General features: G+C 43.6%; 1 protein-coding gene across 5 annotated transcripts in view; it reads right to left on the minus strand.

Moving 5' to 3' along the window:
- The window catches only part of LOC139069582 (mucin-7-like), a 111418-nt gene extending 93811 nt beyond the window's left edge, over positions 1 to 17607 (minus strand). For 2 of the 5 annotated variants that reach the window (XM_070550058.1, XM_070550055.1), the window contains exon 1: positions 17468 to 17607. Coding sequence is in view for 1 of the 5 variants with exons in the window: in XM_070550059.1 (XP_070406160.1) it covers positions 9058 to 9140; positions 17468 to 17519 (135 nt within the window). In the remaining 4 variants the exon portion in view is untranslated. Of the gene's footprint in view, positions 1 to 415; positions 547 to 9057; positions 9141 to 17467 lie in introns of those variants that run through there. The other 3 variants (XM_070550056.1, XM_070550059.1, XM_070550057.1) reach the window with 3 other exon arrangements.
- Positions 17608 to 17880: the final 273 nt, after the last annotated feature.

Here is a 17880-nt window from a genome sequence, read left to right on the forward strand (position 1 = left end):
GAGCAGCAGCCACATCATTATTTAATACGCAGGTCGCTTTAGATGCTTCTGGACTAAAACTTAAAGTGATAAAAAATAAAGTGCCCCATGATGATTGTTATCATTAAACTGCATGTTTTATGAGGCCCCTCCCAATTAGAAAGTCAATTGCTGGTAATGTATTCACATAGCCTGTGCAGAGCGACCCTCGAGCTTGACCTCACTGGCTTTGAACTCTCCTCCCCCCGTCTCCCCCCTTACCCTTCCTGCCTGCACATGGTCTCCAGGAATAAAGGCTTTTATTCGGATTGTCCAGCTGCACGAGTAAACCACGCTACATTTTAGGAATGTAAAGAGCAGAAAGTGCTTCTGTGAAAAATGCATTGGATGCTCCCCGGCTGGACCGCATAATTATTTAGAGAGCGTATGTAAATACCTCTTAGGATTATGGAGGAATGCGGGCAATTTCCCTTTCGATGTCCAAACTGGTCATTTGGTCTGGAGATAGGAGGTCACAGTAGCAAACACTGCACCAGAGAGAGAAACCACAGCAACCTGTCCAAGAGCGTTGAGTGTTCTTTAGACCCCTGTATCTATCACTGGAGTATCGTAGATGTGACCTTTCACCCTGCGGCAGACACAGCTCCAGACACGCCACCGTATCACTGCGTTTTAACGCCATTCGTCAGGGTTTGAGGTTTAATTTGTCAGCAGAAAGCTTCACCATTCCCCTCCCTGGCTCACAGATGCTCCGGGCTGCAGACATACACCAGTTTGTGCATTTCAGACGTGATCCTTGACAACATAACCATGACACGTGCATGTTTTTCTGAGAAGCGTGTACTTCTGCAAAGATAAAGACACACCATGAGCAACATGCAAACGCATGACTGAGCTCAGATCAGCTTCCTCACAGCACTGACTTCCTGTCTGTCTGTCTCTCTGGGGAAAAAGGTCTCTGGATTGACAGGACAGCTCTTGTTTACCCGACTATCTGTTCATTTGTCAGCCTGCAGTAAAATACAGCCAGATTCTCTTCTGTCAGCTGTGATTACTTTCAAACATCCTGCTGTCCTCTATCAGAAGCAGCCCGTCTGCTGGAAACCAGCGACATTACAGGCTCCGAATCCTGAATCTCATGATCAAATGCAGCGGCTCTGACAAGCAAACATCTCGTCAGCAAACACACAACTTCCCCCAAAGGTAGGCCGACGCGGATGTGGGGAGAGCTGTGATCTCCGCCGTCAGACATCAGCAAGTTTTCACAAAAACAAGAGGCCGGTGACGAGACACAAACGCATTCAGACGATAAATAATGTTACTCAGAGGGTGATTGAGGAATAATAATTAGCGGCTGTTCAGCAGGACAAATATGCTCTCTAACGACTAGACCGCCTCCCCCCACCCCGAGGGACAGAGTGGGGCTTCAATTAACTGACAGGCAGACGTATTAGAATTTCTTTCATGGGCCGTGATGTGCTGGCGAGATGCAGGACTACAATGCTCTGAAAACCAGCGTGGTTTCCCCATCAAACGTGCCCTCTGAGTCCTTTGATCTGCCGGGTGGTATGTGTCCTTGGAGATATGTGTCTACTTCCTCAAAGCACCTCATTTTCCTGTGCTGAGGTTTAGAACAACAGCAACAGCAGCAGGCACTGGCTGCAGCATTCAGACAGCAGAGACAACACCCCATCAGGTGATTTCACACATGTACAACATCAAAACCTGCCTCATTGCCATCGGAGAGCCAAACGTGTTGTGCTGCTTTTGAATGAACCAGCCTTGTAGCATGTTATGTTTTTGAGAAATTAAGGAAAAGTTGAAGTGATTGATCCTGATGATGATGAAATACAAGAAAGCAGCAAGTTGAATTAACATACGTTCGCCTGTCGAGCATTTCACATTCATTCGTTTCCTTCACAGAATTTAATCAACAAACAAGATTTTTGCAGCTTTTTGTGCTACTGGAAATAAAAACTAATATATGGTCACAGAAGCAGCTTTATATCACATATAAAGGCTAAGTGGTCCCTAATTAGGGATCTTAATGCAATAATAACAACTCAAAAGTATGTGGAAAGTATATGAACAACTAGTTTCTTACTTGTTAAAGATGGCTAATTAAACGGCCTCAGTTTGGAGAAATAAATAATAATTCAGTTTAGCCCATTGACTGAATATATAATACAAACAAACCCTTCGAACCGTCGCCCGTAGGATTCTGAGGAGCCTAAATGAAGCCCAGTGGGCGATTCCCACCACTGCAACGATGGAGGCAGATGACTGATGACACCCGTCAGACTCTGAGCTGATGTAGCTATAAGCCGAGTTAACCGAAGCTAATCAAAGCTAAAATCGGTTGGTGGGTGCTTGTAGTTAAGCAGCTCTAATGTCCTCTGCATGAGGCCTTCCCTGGAGCAAGCAAGGGGGGAAGCTGCTAGCACTAGCGCTTACTGCTCATTTGCTACCTGTCAAGTCAAAAGTGCTGCTGCCAGATTCTTAACCAACACTAACAGACACACGCATCTCTCCAACTCTTAAGACTTACACTGGCTCCTGGTCAAATTTAAAACTCAATTCAGAACTCTGCTGTTTGTCTACAAGGCTTTGAACTGCCCTTCACCCTCTTACTCGGCCAACTTGCTGCATTTCTACACACCCACTCGTGCCCTTTGTTCAGCTGATCAGCTGCTGCTGATTGCTCCAAAGGTTCGCTATAAATCTCGACGTGAGCGTGCCTTCTCACACGCTGTCCCCAAACTCTGGAACTCTGCCCCACCATGAGCGTCAGGCACCTTCCCTCTGTAGGTTTAAGTCTGCCCTGAAAACACAATTTTTGCCTGGCTTTTCCCACACGACTCTTCATATATCAGTGTGGCGTTTCTCTGTTAGCGGCAGCTTGTGACATTCTTCTGTACGTTTTAGCTCACTAACGTTGCTCAGTTTTGACCTGCTTCTCTTTTATCTCTTATCTTAGTGCTTTTACTTGTTTTATGGTTAGTTAACTTTGAATGTAATTTTATGCCTTGCTTTTATGTGTGCTATATGTTTATATCTATATATTTGAGTCCTATTCTGTCTTTGATGCTGTGTTTGAGTCTTTGGCTCTCCTTTACAGCACTTTGGTTAGCTGCCATGCTAGTTTTAAATGTGCTTTATAAATTGTAACGTCCAGCAGTGGTCAGTTTTTAGGTACAGCTGACCATTCAACATCTGGTCAAAAAGGAGACACGAGACTGCATGTGTCCCCTTTAAATCAGCCTGCCTTCATCCCACCAGCTGGAGCTCAGAGCCTGCTGCTCTGAACACAGATAACGAAATGTCAACAATAATGCTCTCTCCTCAAGGTCCAATCTTTCAGGACTCTTCATGCCTCCATATAAGGAACACTCACAGCCCGGATTTCCTAAATCAGATACGAACTTCTACAATTTATAAGCTAGATAATCATTAAATAAGCAGTTTTTGTTGCTACTTATAATAATTATAATATAATGAATTGTTTCATTAATCTGTGCTCAATGACTGAAGTTTGAAATGAACGTTATGTTATGATTACAGTGATTGAAATATGTTTCAGCATGTTTATAAGACAAGGTCATCACCACTTGCACTCACACAAGAACAAAGTAAAGTTAAACTCATGACACATAGACAGCCCTTTACCCCAGATCAGAGCATCCGGTATCAAGGAAGGCCTGTTTCTGAGGTTGTTTTGGTAACATTCCTCAACTTGTCAACCTCTGGTTGGCAATTTAAATCATAACATGAGAACATCAAAACTGGATCACTCTCAGGTGATCTCTCAGTTCTAAGGTTTCAGGCCGGCCACCTGAAGCAAAACCCTCTTTAACCCATCAAAGATTTTGACGCGTCGTCAAGACCTTTTTTTTTACCTGCGAAGCTGATACAGAAACAGTTCCTGCAGAACAAGCTGATATTTTTTAGACTCCTTAAGAGTCCGCCAGAGACACACAGTTCCATCCATCTGTCGTGACCCAAGACATCTCTGGACTGAAGTGTCGGACTGAAGTGTCGGTGCCACGGTATTCTACAGCCCTTCGGTGCCAGAGGTCAGCCGACCTCTCTGACCTTCGGATCCACCAAGAGGGTCTCTGAAAATGGGTGAAGCAGACACACAGATTGCGTCTGATGTGCTTTTGACAATAATCAACTTCATAGCTTAGCGTAACCCAAATTCTTCTACATCCAGAACCCAGCTCTCCTAGATACGGAAGTTCTGATAACATCGCATTCACACATAGGTTCATACATCACATTTAGTTCCATCCATCACAGTAAATGCTTAGTTAACTTGTCATGTTTTAATTGTTGGTAAAATAAATTCTTACTTTTATAAACCTGACTCTTTTCTGAATCAAAACGAAGTGTGTTCAATCCCTTGATAAATAAAGAATCCTAGATCTTCTGATAAACACAGTAAAGACCAAGCAGAGTTGATATTCTATATTTAGATAGAGTATCACAGTTTATTGGTCATAAGTAGAGGTAATATATATATATATATATATATATATATATATATATATATATATATATTGAGCTCTTAAAGCACTCAATTTACCAAACCCTACAAAATTAACTGATATGGTATAGTACGATAAAATGGCACGCCCCAAATAATTCATAATTTCACGTTTTAATTACATCTGAACTAACGAGTTACAAAAAACGATAAACTTGACCTATTAAACCAAAAGTGACTTTTGAACCAGGCAAACGTGTAGTTCTGCTATGAAGAAGGCATTTTAACATGGGAGTCAATGGGAAATTGCTCCATTCAGGAGTCAGCCCTAGTGGATGAGGGGGGGAACTGCAATTTTTGCCACTTCTGTGTTGGCTTCAGTTTGGGCAGGTAGAGTTAGCGCCTTGGTTTGAGCGAATGATGAGCCACTTACAAAGTACCTTAAAACGATTTCAGTTTTAAGAAAATCTAAATGTCATGATTATTCTTGCAGAATTTGTTTGAAATTACTGCAAGGTGTGCCAAACAAGCTAAACTTACAGCTAAACTTTGCTGACAGCACCCACAGAATGCCATGTAATCTGCCATTCTTTACAAATAACCATGTAAAACTGTAGACGAATCTAATTTCCCAGAACATGGTATTGTTTATCTGTAAACATTTGGCCCATTCAGATTAGCTGTTAACTCACCAGTCTAGTCAGAGCTAATTTGAATGTCTCCAATCTGAGGTAGTCTAAAGATGTAATTACAAATATCATCAGAAATACTGAACTTAATTCTTCTTTGATATATATTTAAATATACTGATACATAGGACCAGCGGGGCTGCATGGTGATGCAGTTGGCAGCACTGCTGCCTCACAGGCAGGTTGTTTGCGTGCTCTCCGTGTGCACGTGTGGGTTTTCTTCAGCATCCAAGTAAAGTTTTACTTTTCAGTCTAAAGAAGCTCCTCAAATCTAAATCAAACCCAACCAGCCTAGATATGGTGACTAAAGATACGGATTAAAAGAATTATTTATCATTATAATTATTAATTTATCTATTTCCCATAAGTGCAACATATTCCAGTCTCAGTTCTTTAGATGTTTGCATTCTGCTGTCAGCGAAGCTCAGACTGAGAGGGAGAGATTTCTGCGGCAGTCTCTTTAACTTCCTTTCTAAGGTTATTGTTTATGTTGTTGGGGACATTTTCCACAATTTTCATCAAGCCTTTCGATTTACCTGCTATTTTATGTGATTCAGTTCTTTGCAACAGTGTGAATCTGCTTAATAAAGTACAACAAAGGTGGATCTGTGTTGTGTTTTTCTGATTACAGGGGTTAATAGTTTTTGGTAGTTGACAAATATTGAGGACTCTAACTTTGGATTTCCTCATCTTTAATGTTTCTGTTTAAACTTTCATTTTTCATTTTTCTTCTCACACCCAGCAGCTGAGTCTGTTTGATACCTGAAATAGTTCTGGTTCTGGTCAATATATGCTTTTTAAAACTTTAACCTAGAGCTTCAACATAGATTTGAGGGATTTTCGAGTTTGAAACTTGATCAGTTTCATATTAGACATTACACTGCAGCCCTTTACTGACCAGAAACAGCACTAGATAGTTTTGTGGAGTGTGTCCTAGGGGGGATTTTTTAACAGCTGTAAGCCGTTATGCTAGCTGTTTGATTTTTTCAGTTTGTCGAGCATCAATAAAAAACACAAAAGACGTTTGAGTTTTCAGTTTGCATCATGGCGGAGCCTGGGAGTAAAAATAAGAGAATAATGTATTTGGAGGCAAAGCAAAAAGCTAAAACCAGAGTGAGCATTGGCACGTCAGTGCCTACGCTAGTTTGAGGAAGCTAAAGGAGGCTATAAGATCACAGACTGATGGTGACCTGGCTTTGTTGCTACTGGACTTGTAAGTAATATTTTCATCCACCGGTGTGAATCTTTTTACTTAGGGGTTTATTTTAGTATTAGTTGGCTCATTTTAGCGTTAGCTCATTTTTAGCGCTAGCAACAGTGGGCTGCAGCAGTGTTTACGACAGTTATAATTCACTTTCTACCAGTGGGGCGGAGGAGCAGGAAACTGCTCAGTTACTTTAACACTAGTCCTGGACGTGCTGCCCTCCATCACATCCACTAAGATTCCACCACCATCAGCAGGAAACATTTATGTTTTAGATTCCATTAAGAAAATAAACCTCAAGTCGGTTTTAAGACAAAATATGTGAATTATGTCAGTTAAATTGGATAAAAATATCTAAGAACTCCTTGAATAAAAAACAAAACGAGCCCTTTAATCGGTCTGAGCGTGTTGAGGAGTGAGTGCATACGAGGCTGAAAAGCCAAACATCCCCCTCGGCTCTGACAGAAAGTCCCACATGACCGCTGACGTCAGCTGGCTTTTCCTTGAACTCTGGGTTGTTTTCCGGTCAGGTCCCAACACAAAAAGCATGAAGGCTCTCTCTCGCAGCACCGCCTCCCTGTGTGTAAAGCGGTGTTCAGGTTACCCCCATCCCCCCCCCCCAGCTAAAGCCCTCGGTCCTCCCAAGCCACAGCAGATCTGTAAACTGTTTACACTTCACTACTCAAACCTGGATCAGATCCAAGTCCAACCTGGAGCCAAGCCCAGCTAGACCCTCAGACATCCAACTGACTCACCAACATTTTCATACTCTGCTGCTTCTCCTCTAATGGGAAGTTTGATCTGGAAATAAACACTGATCCACAAACAGTGCCCTCATCACCAAAGCTCACCCCAGCATTAAGTTTTCTTATAATCATCCTTGTCAGCAGGAAAGCTTTAAAGCTTCAGAACGTGCATGTTTGAATGAATTCTGTTTAGACATGACGGCCTTCTTCTCTGAATCCCATCAGCAAATCCAGGTCTGACGCACTGGTGCCCCACTCAACGTCAGTGGAGAGTCCCACGGAGAATATCGAAGATAACTCCTCTTTAAACTGCGCTCCATCTGCTGAGGCAGCTCTCGTGCACACTTCTGCGGGTGTGCACGTGAGTCCTGATGTGTCCTGACATCTTCAGCAAGTGTGATGTAAGCCTGAGACAGAGAGCAACCCTCCATCTTCCAGCCTCTCACAGGGAATTCTGCAGAAGTTGAAGAGAAATGCACAACAGAAAGAATAAAAAGAGAAAACATTGTGTTTACCCACAGAAGAAAAATAAATACTCAGAGGAAAAGATTTGGAGCCAAGTGAAGAAGACAGGATGGGAGTCAGCTCCTTCAAGTCTGAGGGAACTTGGTCATTGAGTGGAAAGAGGCGGAATGTTTCCTCTGGGTTAGAAACGTGTCTCCAGAACCTGGATTCAAGCAAAGGAGCTTCCTCTGGAAAAAAAATCATCAGAGGAGAACGTGGAGAATAGCTTCTGGTCCTTCTCAAGATGTAGCCTCTGAGATGGTTGGTGCTGCTGACCAGGATGGGGCCGTTCCTCTGGAGGAGAACTAGAACATTGTTGAGGGATTTTATATCCTCTCTGGCTCAGAATTCCTCAGCAGGAGTTGGAGGGAGTCACTGAGGAAAAGAACAGCTGGTTTTCTCATCCTTAAGATCTGACCTTGGAAAAGTGGAGAGAAACGGATGAAGGAAAGTAAAACACAAACGAGGCTTCAGCCACGGAGTCACTTAAACTAGTAAAATTGTCCCAAACTCATTGTAGTGTGAGATGGACTTGTGCTGTTCATGATGCTGACGTCCCTGCAGACCTCTGTCTGGTATTGATGGGGTTTGCACAAGGAGCAGAAATCGGTCAGTAAAGCAGAGCAAGTCGATTTGTAGAGGATGGCTGCAGACTCAGTGGTTTGTGCTGCTTTGTAGCAGTCGGTCGGAAAGAGAGCCAGAAGCATCAAGCAGTCGTTATCCTCACCTGTGGTTCTGAGCAAGGAGCACTAAACCAAAGTCCACAAACTCCAACCTTATAATGAGAGATGTGTGTGTGTCCGCCACATACCATCATAAAAACGTCACATCTGCAAAAACAAACACAACAAAGTCTACTTTTAAGAACTTTATTGGCTCACTAATGGCTCATCATGCTGTTTGCCTGCCTTTGTTAGTCTCCATAGTTCCATGTTTTTCTCTGCTCATTAATGCTGCTGGTGTTCTGCTCAGAATCAGAGGGTCAGCTCTCCAGGAATCCCATCCTAGCGGACTTCTCAGCTCTTCCCATGACTTTTATCAGCATATGAAAATGTGTTTCCTCTCCAGACGAACCACTAAAAGACAACAACACCTAACGTGACTGGGTTGAGACCACCCCTCTTGTACAAAGTCTCCGACATCTAAACCTCTCCAGAAAGTAAACAACAGCAAACCATCAAGCGAGAGTCAGTTAAACAATCCAGCAAATGCTGGCGGGCAGCAGAAAATTCATGGAGGAAGCAGGTAAAAGCCAGATGAAGCATCAGGATCACACTGGGTTCAACAGAATGATCGACTGAGTGAAAGCGACTGGGCTGATTAACAGAAGGAGGACAGGTGTGGCAGAGAGCTGAGGGCCAACGCTAAGAAAAAACAACACCTGCAACAGGGTACCTGGAAAAAAGAGGCCACATTTCTAAAGGTAAGAAACGTTTGTTTCATCCTTACATTTGCTGTGGTTTCAAGTAGGAACGAACACCTTGCAAGTCGTACTCTGGGGGGAAAAAGCACCAGTTCACCAGTTTCAGGACCTAGAAATGAGCCACATCAGAAGAGAGTCTCAGACGACAGGTTTGGGGTCTTACTTCCTGATATTTAGACAACTCGCCTCTATTTGGATTACAGAAATGCAACTCTACCTCTGACTTGCAACACTGATGTTTTATTTCCACAAGTAACGCAAGCCTGGAGGAGTTCTGCCATGTGGTGAAGTTGCTAATGCTAGCGGTTAGCTTACACTAGCCAAACCGCATTCTCTGCTGATTCCTGAACACGAAAACAACAGCCTTTCCCGTTTCGAGTCAAGATGGGTGAGTCCATAAATGTTAAGTGACAGTGTGACGTAGATCTGTCAGGATTTTCGAATCCTAGAGTCTATATTTTCTATCAGAAGCTAATGCATAGGAGGAGACAGGTGTAGGAGACTATTTTCATGTTCAGTCTGCATGAAAAACTAATATATAATAACTCATAGATAATAATTATTTTTCAGTGTTCTCAACCTTTAAAGGTTTTTATAATGGGAATCGATTGATGGGAAGCTGTAAAATAGCTGCGCTCTGTCTTGACCCACTCAGCTAAGGATCGGTTCACACAGCAGAATTTTTAAAAAGTCAGACGATTTTCAAAGCACAGGAGATCCCACACAGGTGGTGATGAAAAAAATCATGGATGTAGCAGTTTAGGACATACAGTGAGTGATGTGCTGCAACTCGGTAAAAAGCACACACTACAGACAAACCGCGTTCACACACGGACATTATCCGCTCAGACAAGACATCCTGCAAGATTAAACATGACATCCAAGTAAAAACTCATCTCCGTCATCTCGCATTCAGACTGGTTAAATGTCACACTGAACAGGTAGCACCCTTGTTTGTCCCCGAAATTCAGACCAAGACAATCTAACATGATTGGAAACTTGGATTTACAATCAGAGTGGTCCCAACGTCCTTCTGAGCAGATCAGAGCCGTAAGAGAGTACGGTAATCGTACGCAACATTAAGATGGTTGGAAGGGGCGGGGTGGTCAAAAATTAGACAGATTATCCTGCCGTGTGAACCGGGCTTTAGCTGTTCGCTCATCAATCTGGTCAGATTTCACCTCAGTTTGTCCAATCTGGAGATGTTCAAAGAGCTATCTACAACAGGTAAGATATTATTAATTCATAATCTCTTCGCAGAAACCCACTTCAAAAAATCTGAAATGTTTCTTCAGCTCCTCAATGTGATTAAAAAGTACCTTTAAGGGAATTTGACATGATGCATTCAAGTAGAATATAATTTGTAAAATTCCCAAATGTGTTGGATTTTTTGAATTTTTTTTTAATTTATTTCTGGTGAAGGAAAAAAAACACTAAATTTGTTTTCATTACTCAACATTTTTCTGTTTAACTTACCCTAATGTAAACGTCACTTTTTTGTGTGTGAGTGAAGGCCAAAGGGGGAAAATGCATATTCCCAGGCAGGAATTAAAGGAAAATAACAGAGACATCAGGAATCAGCGCCTGAGAGGATAGAGAAGTGGAGTAAACCCACTGCCCCAAAACTAGCATGTCCTGCAGCGACGTGTATTTGGAATACCAATCAGAAGTGTGCTGGTCCAGGCACGACGCTCATTTCTAATGCACACACTGTAGCTGCGTTAGAAAGGCCTGGCAGATGAAAAGGGATCACTTTCCTGGCTCTCAGAATATTAGCTAATGCCACATTTGCAAGTCTTCAAGAGCAAAGAGGGGGGACCGGGTGGGGGTGGGGGTGGGATGGGCAACGAAAGAGAGATGAGGAAGATAAGATGGAGAAAGAGAGGGGTGTGCAAGAAGATGAAGATGGAAATAAAGCAGAAGACGAAGAGAAACATTGAAAACTGTTTGGTGGAGCTGAAAAAAGAGATTATTTCCAGCAATAAAATGCTGTGAGTGGCTTTGTAGTGCAGGAGTGATGGAAGTGATGCCTGGATGGGGGATTACGCTCTTTTCATCATAAAGCCCCATCTGGTATACTAGCAGGACCACGTCTGCCCAGGCCTCTCGCCCTTTAAAGTGCCGGCTTGGGTTACACATCAATCCGGCTCTGCTGCAGCTGTGACGGGACAACACAGCGACCGCGCACGTGCACACGCACGTGCACACGCACACGCACACACACACACACACACGCACACACACACACACACACACACACACACACACACACACACACATACACGCAAACACACATACACGCAAACCACAACACAGGGCACGCAGTAATATGCCCACACAAAAGCAATGTTCATCAGTTACAAAATGTGTGTTTTCAAATGTAAAAAAGACAGATGGGGGAAAAGGAAGGCAGGCAGATGCAAAACCACACACACACACACACACACACACACACCGGCCCCTCCCATGTGAAAAGTTGCCACAGACACAATAGTGAAGCAAAAAGGATAAATCTGTTTTTGAAGCTATTACTAACTTGAAAGAGTCGAGCGTAATTAAAACCAACGCGCAGCAACGTGAGCTAAATGAGGAGCAGAACTTTCACTTAGAACCCTCCTCATCTTTGAGCAGAACCACTGGTCCGGTGTCAGACAGATGTTCCAGCTCCATTTGATGTGTTTCTGCTCCAGCGGGGGTGTTATTGTTGTTTTACTTCTTCTTTCTTCCTTCACAGCGAGACTCACAGACTAATCATGATCTCAGACATTTTGGCCCAAATTTACCATCAAAAGAGTCACGTGGTCGAATGCCGTCTACCGAAGGTTGGGATGTTGAATCAGATGTGGTTCGACTGTCTCGGGTTTACGATGGTGCTTTACAGATCTGTGTGTTTTTACTGTGTAAACCCTAACCCTACATAAGAACCCCTCACAACAAAATTCTAGCATTTATTTGATTGTTTTTCTGTTAAACCGGATGTTGTAGTCTAAATCTTCTATTGTAACCTTACTAATGCCTATATTTGACTATCTGACCCTGTTCTATGATATTTAGTAGGGAATCTATTGTGGTTAATATTTCCCCCAAGCCCCTCCCCTGGCATCTACAGCAAAATGATGATATAAGAAGCCGAGTCTCCTCCCCTTCGTCGGCTCATGGAGACCCTGAAGGAAACAAAACAACAACAACAACAAAAAGAGTGGTAGTGAACGGGGCTTTAAAAGTTATTTACTGGATTGCTTTGCCTAATGCTGTGAATCACATATGCTGTACTTTAATTTAAGTGAAAAATAATCATGCATTTTAACTGTGTCTGTCACGTAGTTTGAGATTAATTTGCTTGTAAAAATTTGTCATTAAAATGAAGTCACATTTCTGACCTCACAGCAGAATCTCTGCCACTTTCCACATGGTCAGATTAACCAACATTAATCTGAGATGTTGTTATGACATCATATCAAGATGGGCTGGTTCACGGCCGAGCGTGAAGCAGCTGGGATGAGAATCAGCTCCTCTGAATCCAAAATCATCAGAAAAGCGTAGAATGCCTTCTCCAGGTCAGGGATGAAGTCCTGCAGGGATGCAGGCGTTGTTCCGGTCTGTTGTGGTGAAGAGAGAGCTGAGCCAGAAGGGGAAGCTCTCAATTTACCGAGTGATCTACGTTCCTACCCTCACCTATGTTCACGAGCTTTGGGTAGTGACCGAAAGAATGAGATCGTGGATATAAGCGGCCGAAATCAGTTTTCTGCACAGGGTGTCTGGGCTCTCCCTAACCCCTATTTTACACTGGAAGCATCAGCGATGCGGAACGGCAGCGGAACATCGCTGCTTCAACTAGAATTCATTATGGTCTAAGGGGATGATTCAAACCAGCTGTGAGGTGGAATTATTCAGCGACAAGCCGCGCCGCTAAACATGGGATTGTGTTCTATTTTTGCCACAAGCCGCTTCTGGGATGTTTCAATCTCTGCAGTTAATGTAGGGCTAGACAGGAAATCACACATTTTCAGTGTAAAACCTTTAGTAATTCTCAAAATACAAGACCATTGCAGCGATGAAATTTCCTATCTATGTAGATTACGTCAATATAATAATAACGGCTTCTTTACTCCCATCATTGTTCGAGAAGTGCGATGGTGTGTTTTTCATCCATCCATCCATCCATCCATTTTCATCCACTTATCCGGAGTCAGGTTGCGGGGGCAGTAGCCTAAGTCGAGAGGCCCAGACTTCCCTCTCCCCAGCCACTTGGGCCAGCTCCTCCGGGGGAATCCCAAAGCGTTCCCTGGCCAGGTGAGAGACATAGTCCCTCAAACGTGTCTTGGGTCTTCCTTTAGGTCTTCTCCTAGTTGGACGTGCCTGGAAAACCTCACCAGGGAGGCGTCCAGGAGGCATCCTGACCAGATGCCCAAGCCACCTCAACTGTCTCCTCTCGATGTGGAGGAGCAGCGAATCTACTCCAAGCCTCTCCCGGATGACCGAGCTTCTCACCCTATCTCTAAGGGGAGAGCCCAGTCACTCTGTGGAGAAAACTCATTTCGGCCGCTTGTATCCACGATCTCGTTCTTTTGGTCACTATGGTGTGTTTTTCATGGCTTAAATTTCCCGTGACCCGACCCTGGATAAGCGGACGAAAACAGATGGATGGTGCTTAGAATTTTTTCTTCACATTTTGACTTTTCCTTCTCAAGTTTTTCATCCTCTTAGCGGCCCTCAACTCAACAATGCACAGGTTTAAATTTGATAAGCAAAACCATATTTTTACATTTAAATTTGCGTGATTTAAACATTAAAAATGTGCTTTGGAAAACTGTGAAGTGTTATCATTGCATATTCAAGGTCCTGCAGCATTTTCTAAAAAGCATTCAAAACGTTCCACAAAGGCAGAGAACGGAGAAAGTAAACTAATCATTAAAACCGAGTCGCAGTCGGCTTCCAGACAATAATGGAATTCACTACGAAGAACTCAGTTTCACAAGTTCTTTAAAGGAGATTGGACTGATAGGTCACATTCCTCCTGCAGATGTACAATTACTCTTTTTCAGAAGAGACATCTGCCTTCGAGCTATGAATGATATTAGAAGTCACACATTAACGTGAAGGACACGACTCACTCCCTAACTCTGCTAGACCTTTACTTCTCACGTCTAAATTGGCTGGGGAGAATTCTTCTTCATCTTCAGACCGTGTCATCCTCACATTTGGGTGCATCGCTGGAAGAAAGGCCGTCCGGCTATTATCTGATGATCTGCCAATTCCCGCTCATTTCTACACCAGCAGACGGTAAAATTACAACTGGATAAAGATAAATGAAACTTCATTTCACTGGAATTAAAACGTGTGTTTGATTGGTTTGAAAAGGGAAGCCGTGATAAGGAATTTGATTTGTTTGGCGTGAAAAGAAAGTCTGGCCAGTTGAAAAAAAGATAATTTAGCTTCTTTTACAAAATGATGAACAATGGAGGAAGAGAAAATGGGAGGAGAGGAGAGGGATGATGTTCTGACTCCACTGATAACTGTGCCGTTAACAAATTGGTGGGTCTCAGCTGGTTCTCCAGCGCTTCAGCCTGCAGGTACGTTTGTCTGCCTGTTTGCTCGTCTCCTGCTTCCTTGTAGTGCTCCTTTCAGCGCCGGACTTTCCGTTAAATCTGGACAGCCCGAATGACAACGCTGCCGGCAAGAGAGGAGCGGTTGACGGACAATAAAAGGAGTCTAAATCAGCGCTCCCCATCCTCCCCCTCCTCCCTCCCTCCCTGTCAGCCGGTCTGGACAGCCCTGAGGAGATCAAACCTGTTTGTAATCCCTCTCTTCCTCTTCATGTCTGTGTGTTTACAACCTGACCATATTTCTGCGGCAGCTCTTTCTGTGGTCCACGTCTGTCTCCATCACATCAGATATGGAAAGGTGGACGCGTTCGTTGTCCTTGGCTGACAGGTTCTCACAGACAACCGTTGCGCAGGGCTGTTTTATCTGCACTGCGCTGACAAATGATGGCAAATTAATTTCCCATCTGTCTTCTTATGCGGTCATAATAGACATTTCCAGCCTGGGGTCTGACTTTCTGCTGCATGACCATCATCAGATGCTTTGTTCTGCTCCTGCTTGTTGTTGTGAGGGTGGCGGACTAACAGGCATGGATGATGTTTTCCTCCAGAGCGGTTTGGAGGCCTTGTTTCTGGCTCGTCAGAGCTCGGGTTCTTTTCAAACTGTGATTTGTAGAAGGAGACCCCATCTGTAGATCACAGGGTCTGGATCTGAGGGGGACGGACCTTTGGGGTGCAACTCTGGAACTTCTTCAATGGAAACCGCATGGCTTTAAATGGGCAACCTCTGGGTGGTCCAATCAGCCTTAAGATGACATTTACTGACACGTGTCTCTGGCAATTTCTCCCCCTTTCCTGGGATGTCTCAGGACTTGATTTATCTAAAAGTCGGCAGCATTTGATCCCACGATGACATAAACAAATTGCAGGCAAGTCGCTTTGGGTTTCCCAAAGGTCTTTGTGGCGAATTAAATCTTAATCAACTCAGAGTTTTTGACACTTTAGATCTTAGGGGGAAAAAAACAAATCATTGGTGACTGATAACATTTCTGCAGAAAGACTAATTCTACATTTAATGCCTGCAGAAGCCAATGGTCCCAAACCTCAAGGTCAAAAGTAAACAGGATGCTGCAGAATAAGCCACGTCTGACCTTAGCCACCAAAGTGTTACCCGTCTGCATCATGAAAGCAGAGCTTGCCCCTTTGCAGTGGCTTTTAAACTCTCTCACCCTGCAACAACCTGACATCATTGTCCACAAATTCCCCAGAGCTCCTTTGGGTTTTAACTTCAGAGAAATGGGAAAATCCCTCATGTCCAACTCAGAAAAGACAATGAGTAAGCAACTTCTCACTGGGTTGTCCAGTTTCACATCGAAACGACTTCTCCAGCAAAACAAAACCAGCCTGCGCTGCTAAAATAATACATAAAAGCACATTTAAAATCTCATCCAGGGGTATTGAATTTATTGGACTTAACCCTCAGAGTTACAATCAGCAGCCGATCCGACAATTTCCATCTGAGCTACGATTAGTCCGAGTTCCCTGATTGTTACTGCAAATGACATAATGGTGCAGCAATCAGCGCATAGCCCGAATCCAGCCTCCCATTATTAAAGTAGCATGTATTATCTGCTGCAGCCAAATGGCTTCAGCGTCTCAAATCAGCCTCACCAACCTGATATTAGGAAATTAGTGCTTTTAGGTTAAAATACTGAGATTTTGGAAAGTGTTATTGTGGCTGAAGTGTTTTTATTTGCATTTCAGACTATTTATTCTCATTTAAACAGTTTTTTGCTGGTTTATAGTCCTTTTTGTTCCAAAATGACTTCTCATTGTTTAGTTTGTTGTACAGCAGTAAATACAGAAAAATAACAACCAAGAACGGAACCTTTCTGAGGTTTTAAAGACAACAAAAACTGGTACGTTTCAACTCTTCTGACCAAAACAACTTCAATGTCATTTCAAATCAGAATTTGTAAAAGAGTAAAATGAAATTCATGTTTGTATTTCTTGGTGATTTCCAACCAGGAGTTTAGAAATGTAGTTTTAACACGCTGACAACCTTAATTTCATATTCAAGTTTGAAGAGTCAAACACAACCTCAACTGGGGGGCCGGGCCATCAATGGGTGTCCCACTGAGAGCCCTCGATGGAAGGGCTGGAGCTCAGGGTGGGGTGAGGGGCACGGGTGGAGGGCTGGTGCTCAAATCAACGCCCGTCATAACCATTGCACAGACAGGCCAGAATTAGCAAAGAAAAAGAATGGTAATTGTGAGCAGCTACAGTTTGATGGGTTGAAATAATAAGTGTAAACACGCGGTGACCGTAATGGCTGCCTGCAGTGTTCAGAGCGCACCCCCACCATGCCTACCGCCTTTTTTAGAGCTCCAGACTACCCTAGTTTCTTCTTTGGTCAACCAGTCACAACATGAAAAGGAAAAAGAAAATCTCCCCTGCAGTTTGAAATAAAAGGGCTGAATCAAGCAAACACCAGGAGAGTTTTCTCGCGGCTCGATACTTCCAGCAGTTTCTCCGTATTAGCTTCTTCTATGCTTGCTTCACGTCCCGCAGTGGAATGAATGCAACATTGAATGAAAGTTAATGCTACTTGATAAATCCTCCCTATTCAGTAGAATTTTCCTGCTTTCTGCTGTAGCTCCAGAGCCCGCTACACAAAAACCACCTGCAGGAGTTATTTGACAATTTGCTAATGTGCACCAGAAGCAAACGGATTCCTACGCCCATCTTCCACTTACATCATGCCAACCATTCAAACGTTACCATTTAACATCAACCTGCCAATGATAAAAAATAATCTACAATAATATTTATGATGGAAGAGAAATACAACAATGAAGTGCTAAAAGTGTCATGCAAGGCGGAGACCCCCTACCTGGCAGTCTCTGTTTCCTCGACCCCCAGCTGTTTGTGTATTGTCGAACCATGGCGGCCCGTTGACAGCCTCCCCCAGATAGCCAGTTTCCCGTTGGTGGTCCAGGGTTTCGCCTATCCTCTCTCAGCATTGTGCAACTGGAATAGGTGCGTCCTCCCCTGTTCACGCTGCGGTTGAGGCTCCCCGATCTGATTGGACAGCGCTGAGCGAGACCTCATCAGCAGAACATCCCAGTTGTCATGACAACCTGGCAATATCCCAACAGGGGTGTGTTTGTGGAAGGGTGGGGCGGTGGGTCATTTTTGCCATCCTGCCTCCGGCTGGCAAAAACAGACGATTTATTTTCCATCAACATGACTTCATCGTCTCTTACCGCTACTAAGACGTAGCGGGCTAAGCTAACCCGTCGAATT

This window comes from Nothobranchius furzeri, chromosome 4 (assembly GCF_043380555.1).
Source record: "Nothobranchius furzeri strain GRZ-AD chromosome 4, NfurGRZ-RIMD1, whole genome shotgun sequence".
NCBI lineage: Eukaryota > Metazoa > Chordata > Actinopteri > Cyprinodontiformes > Nothobranchiidae > Nothobranchius > Nothobranchius furzeri.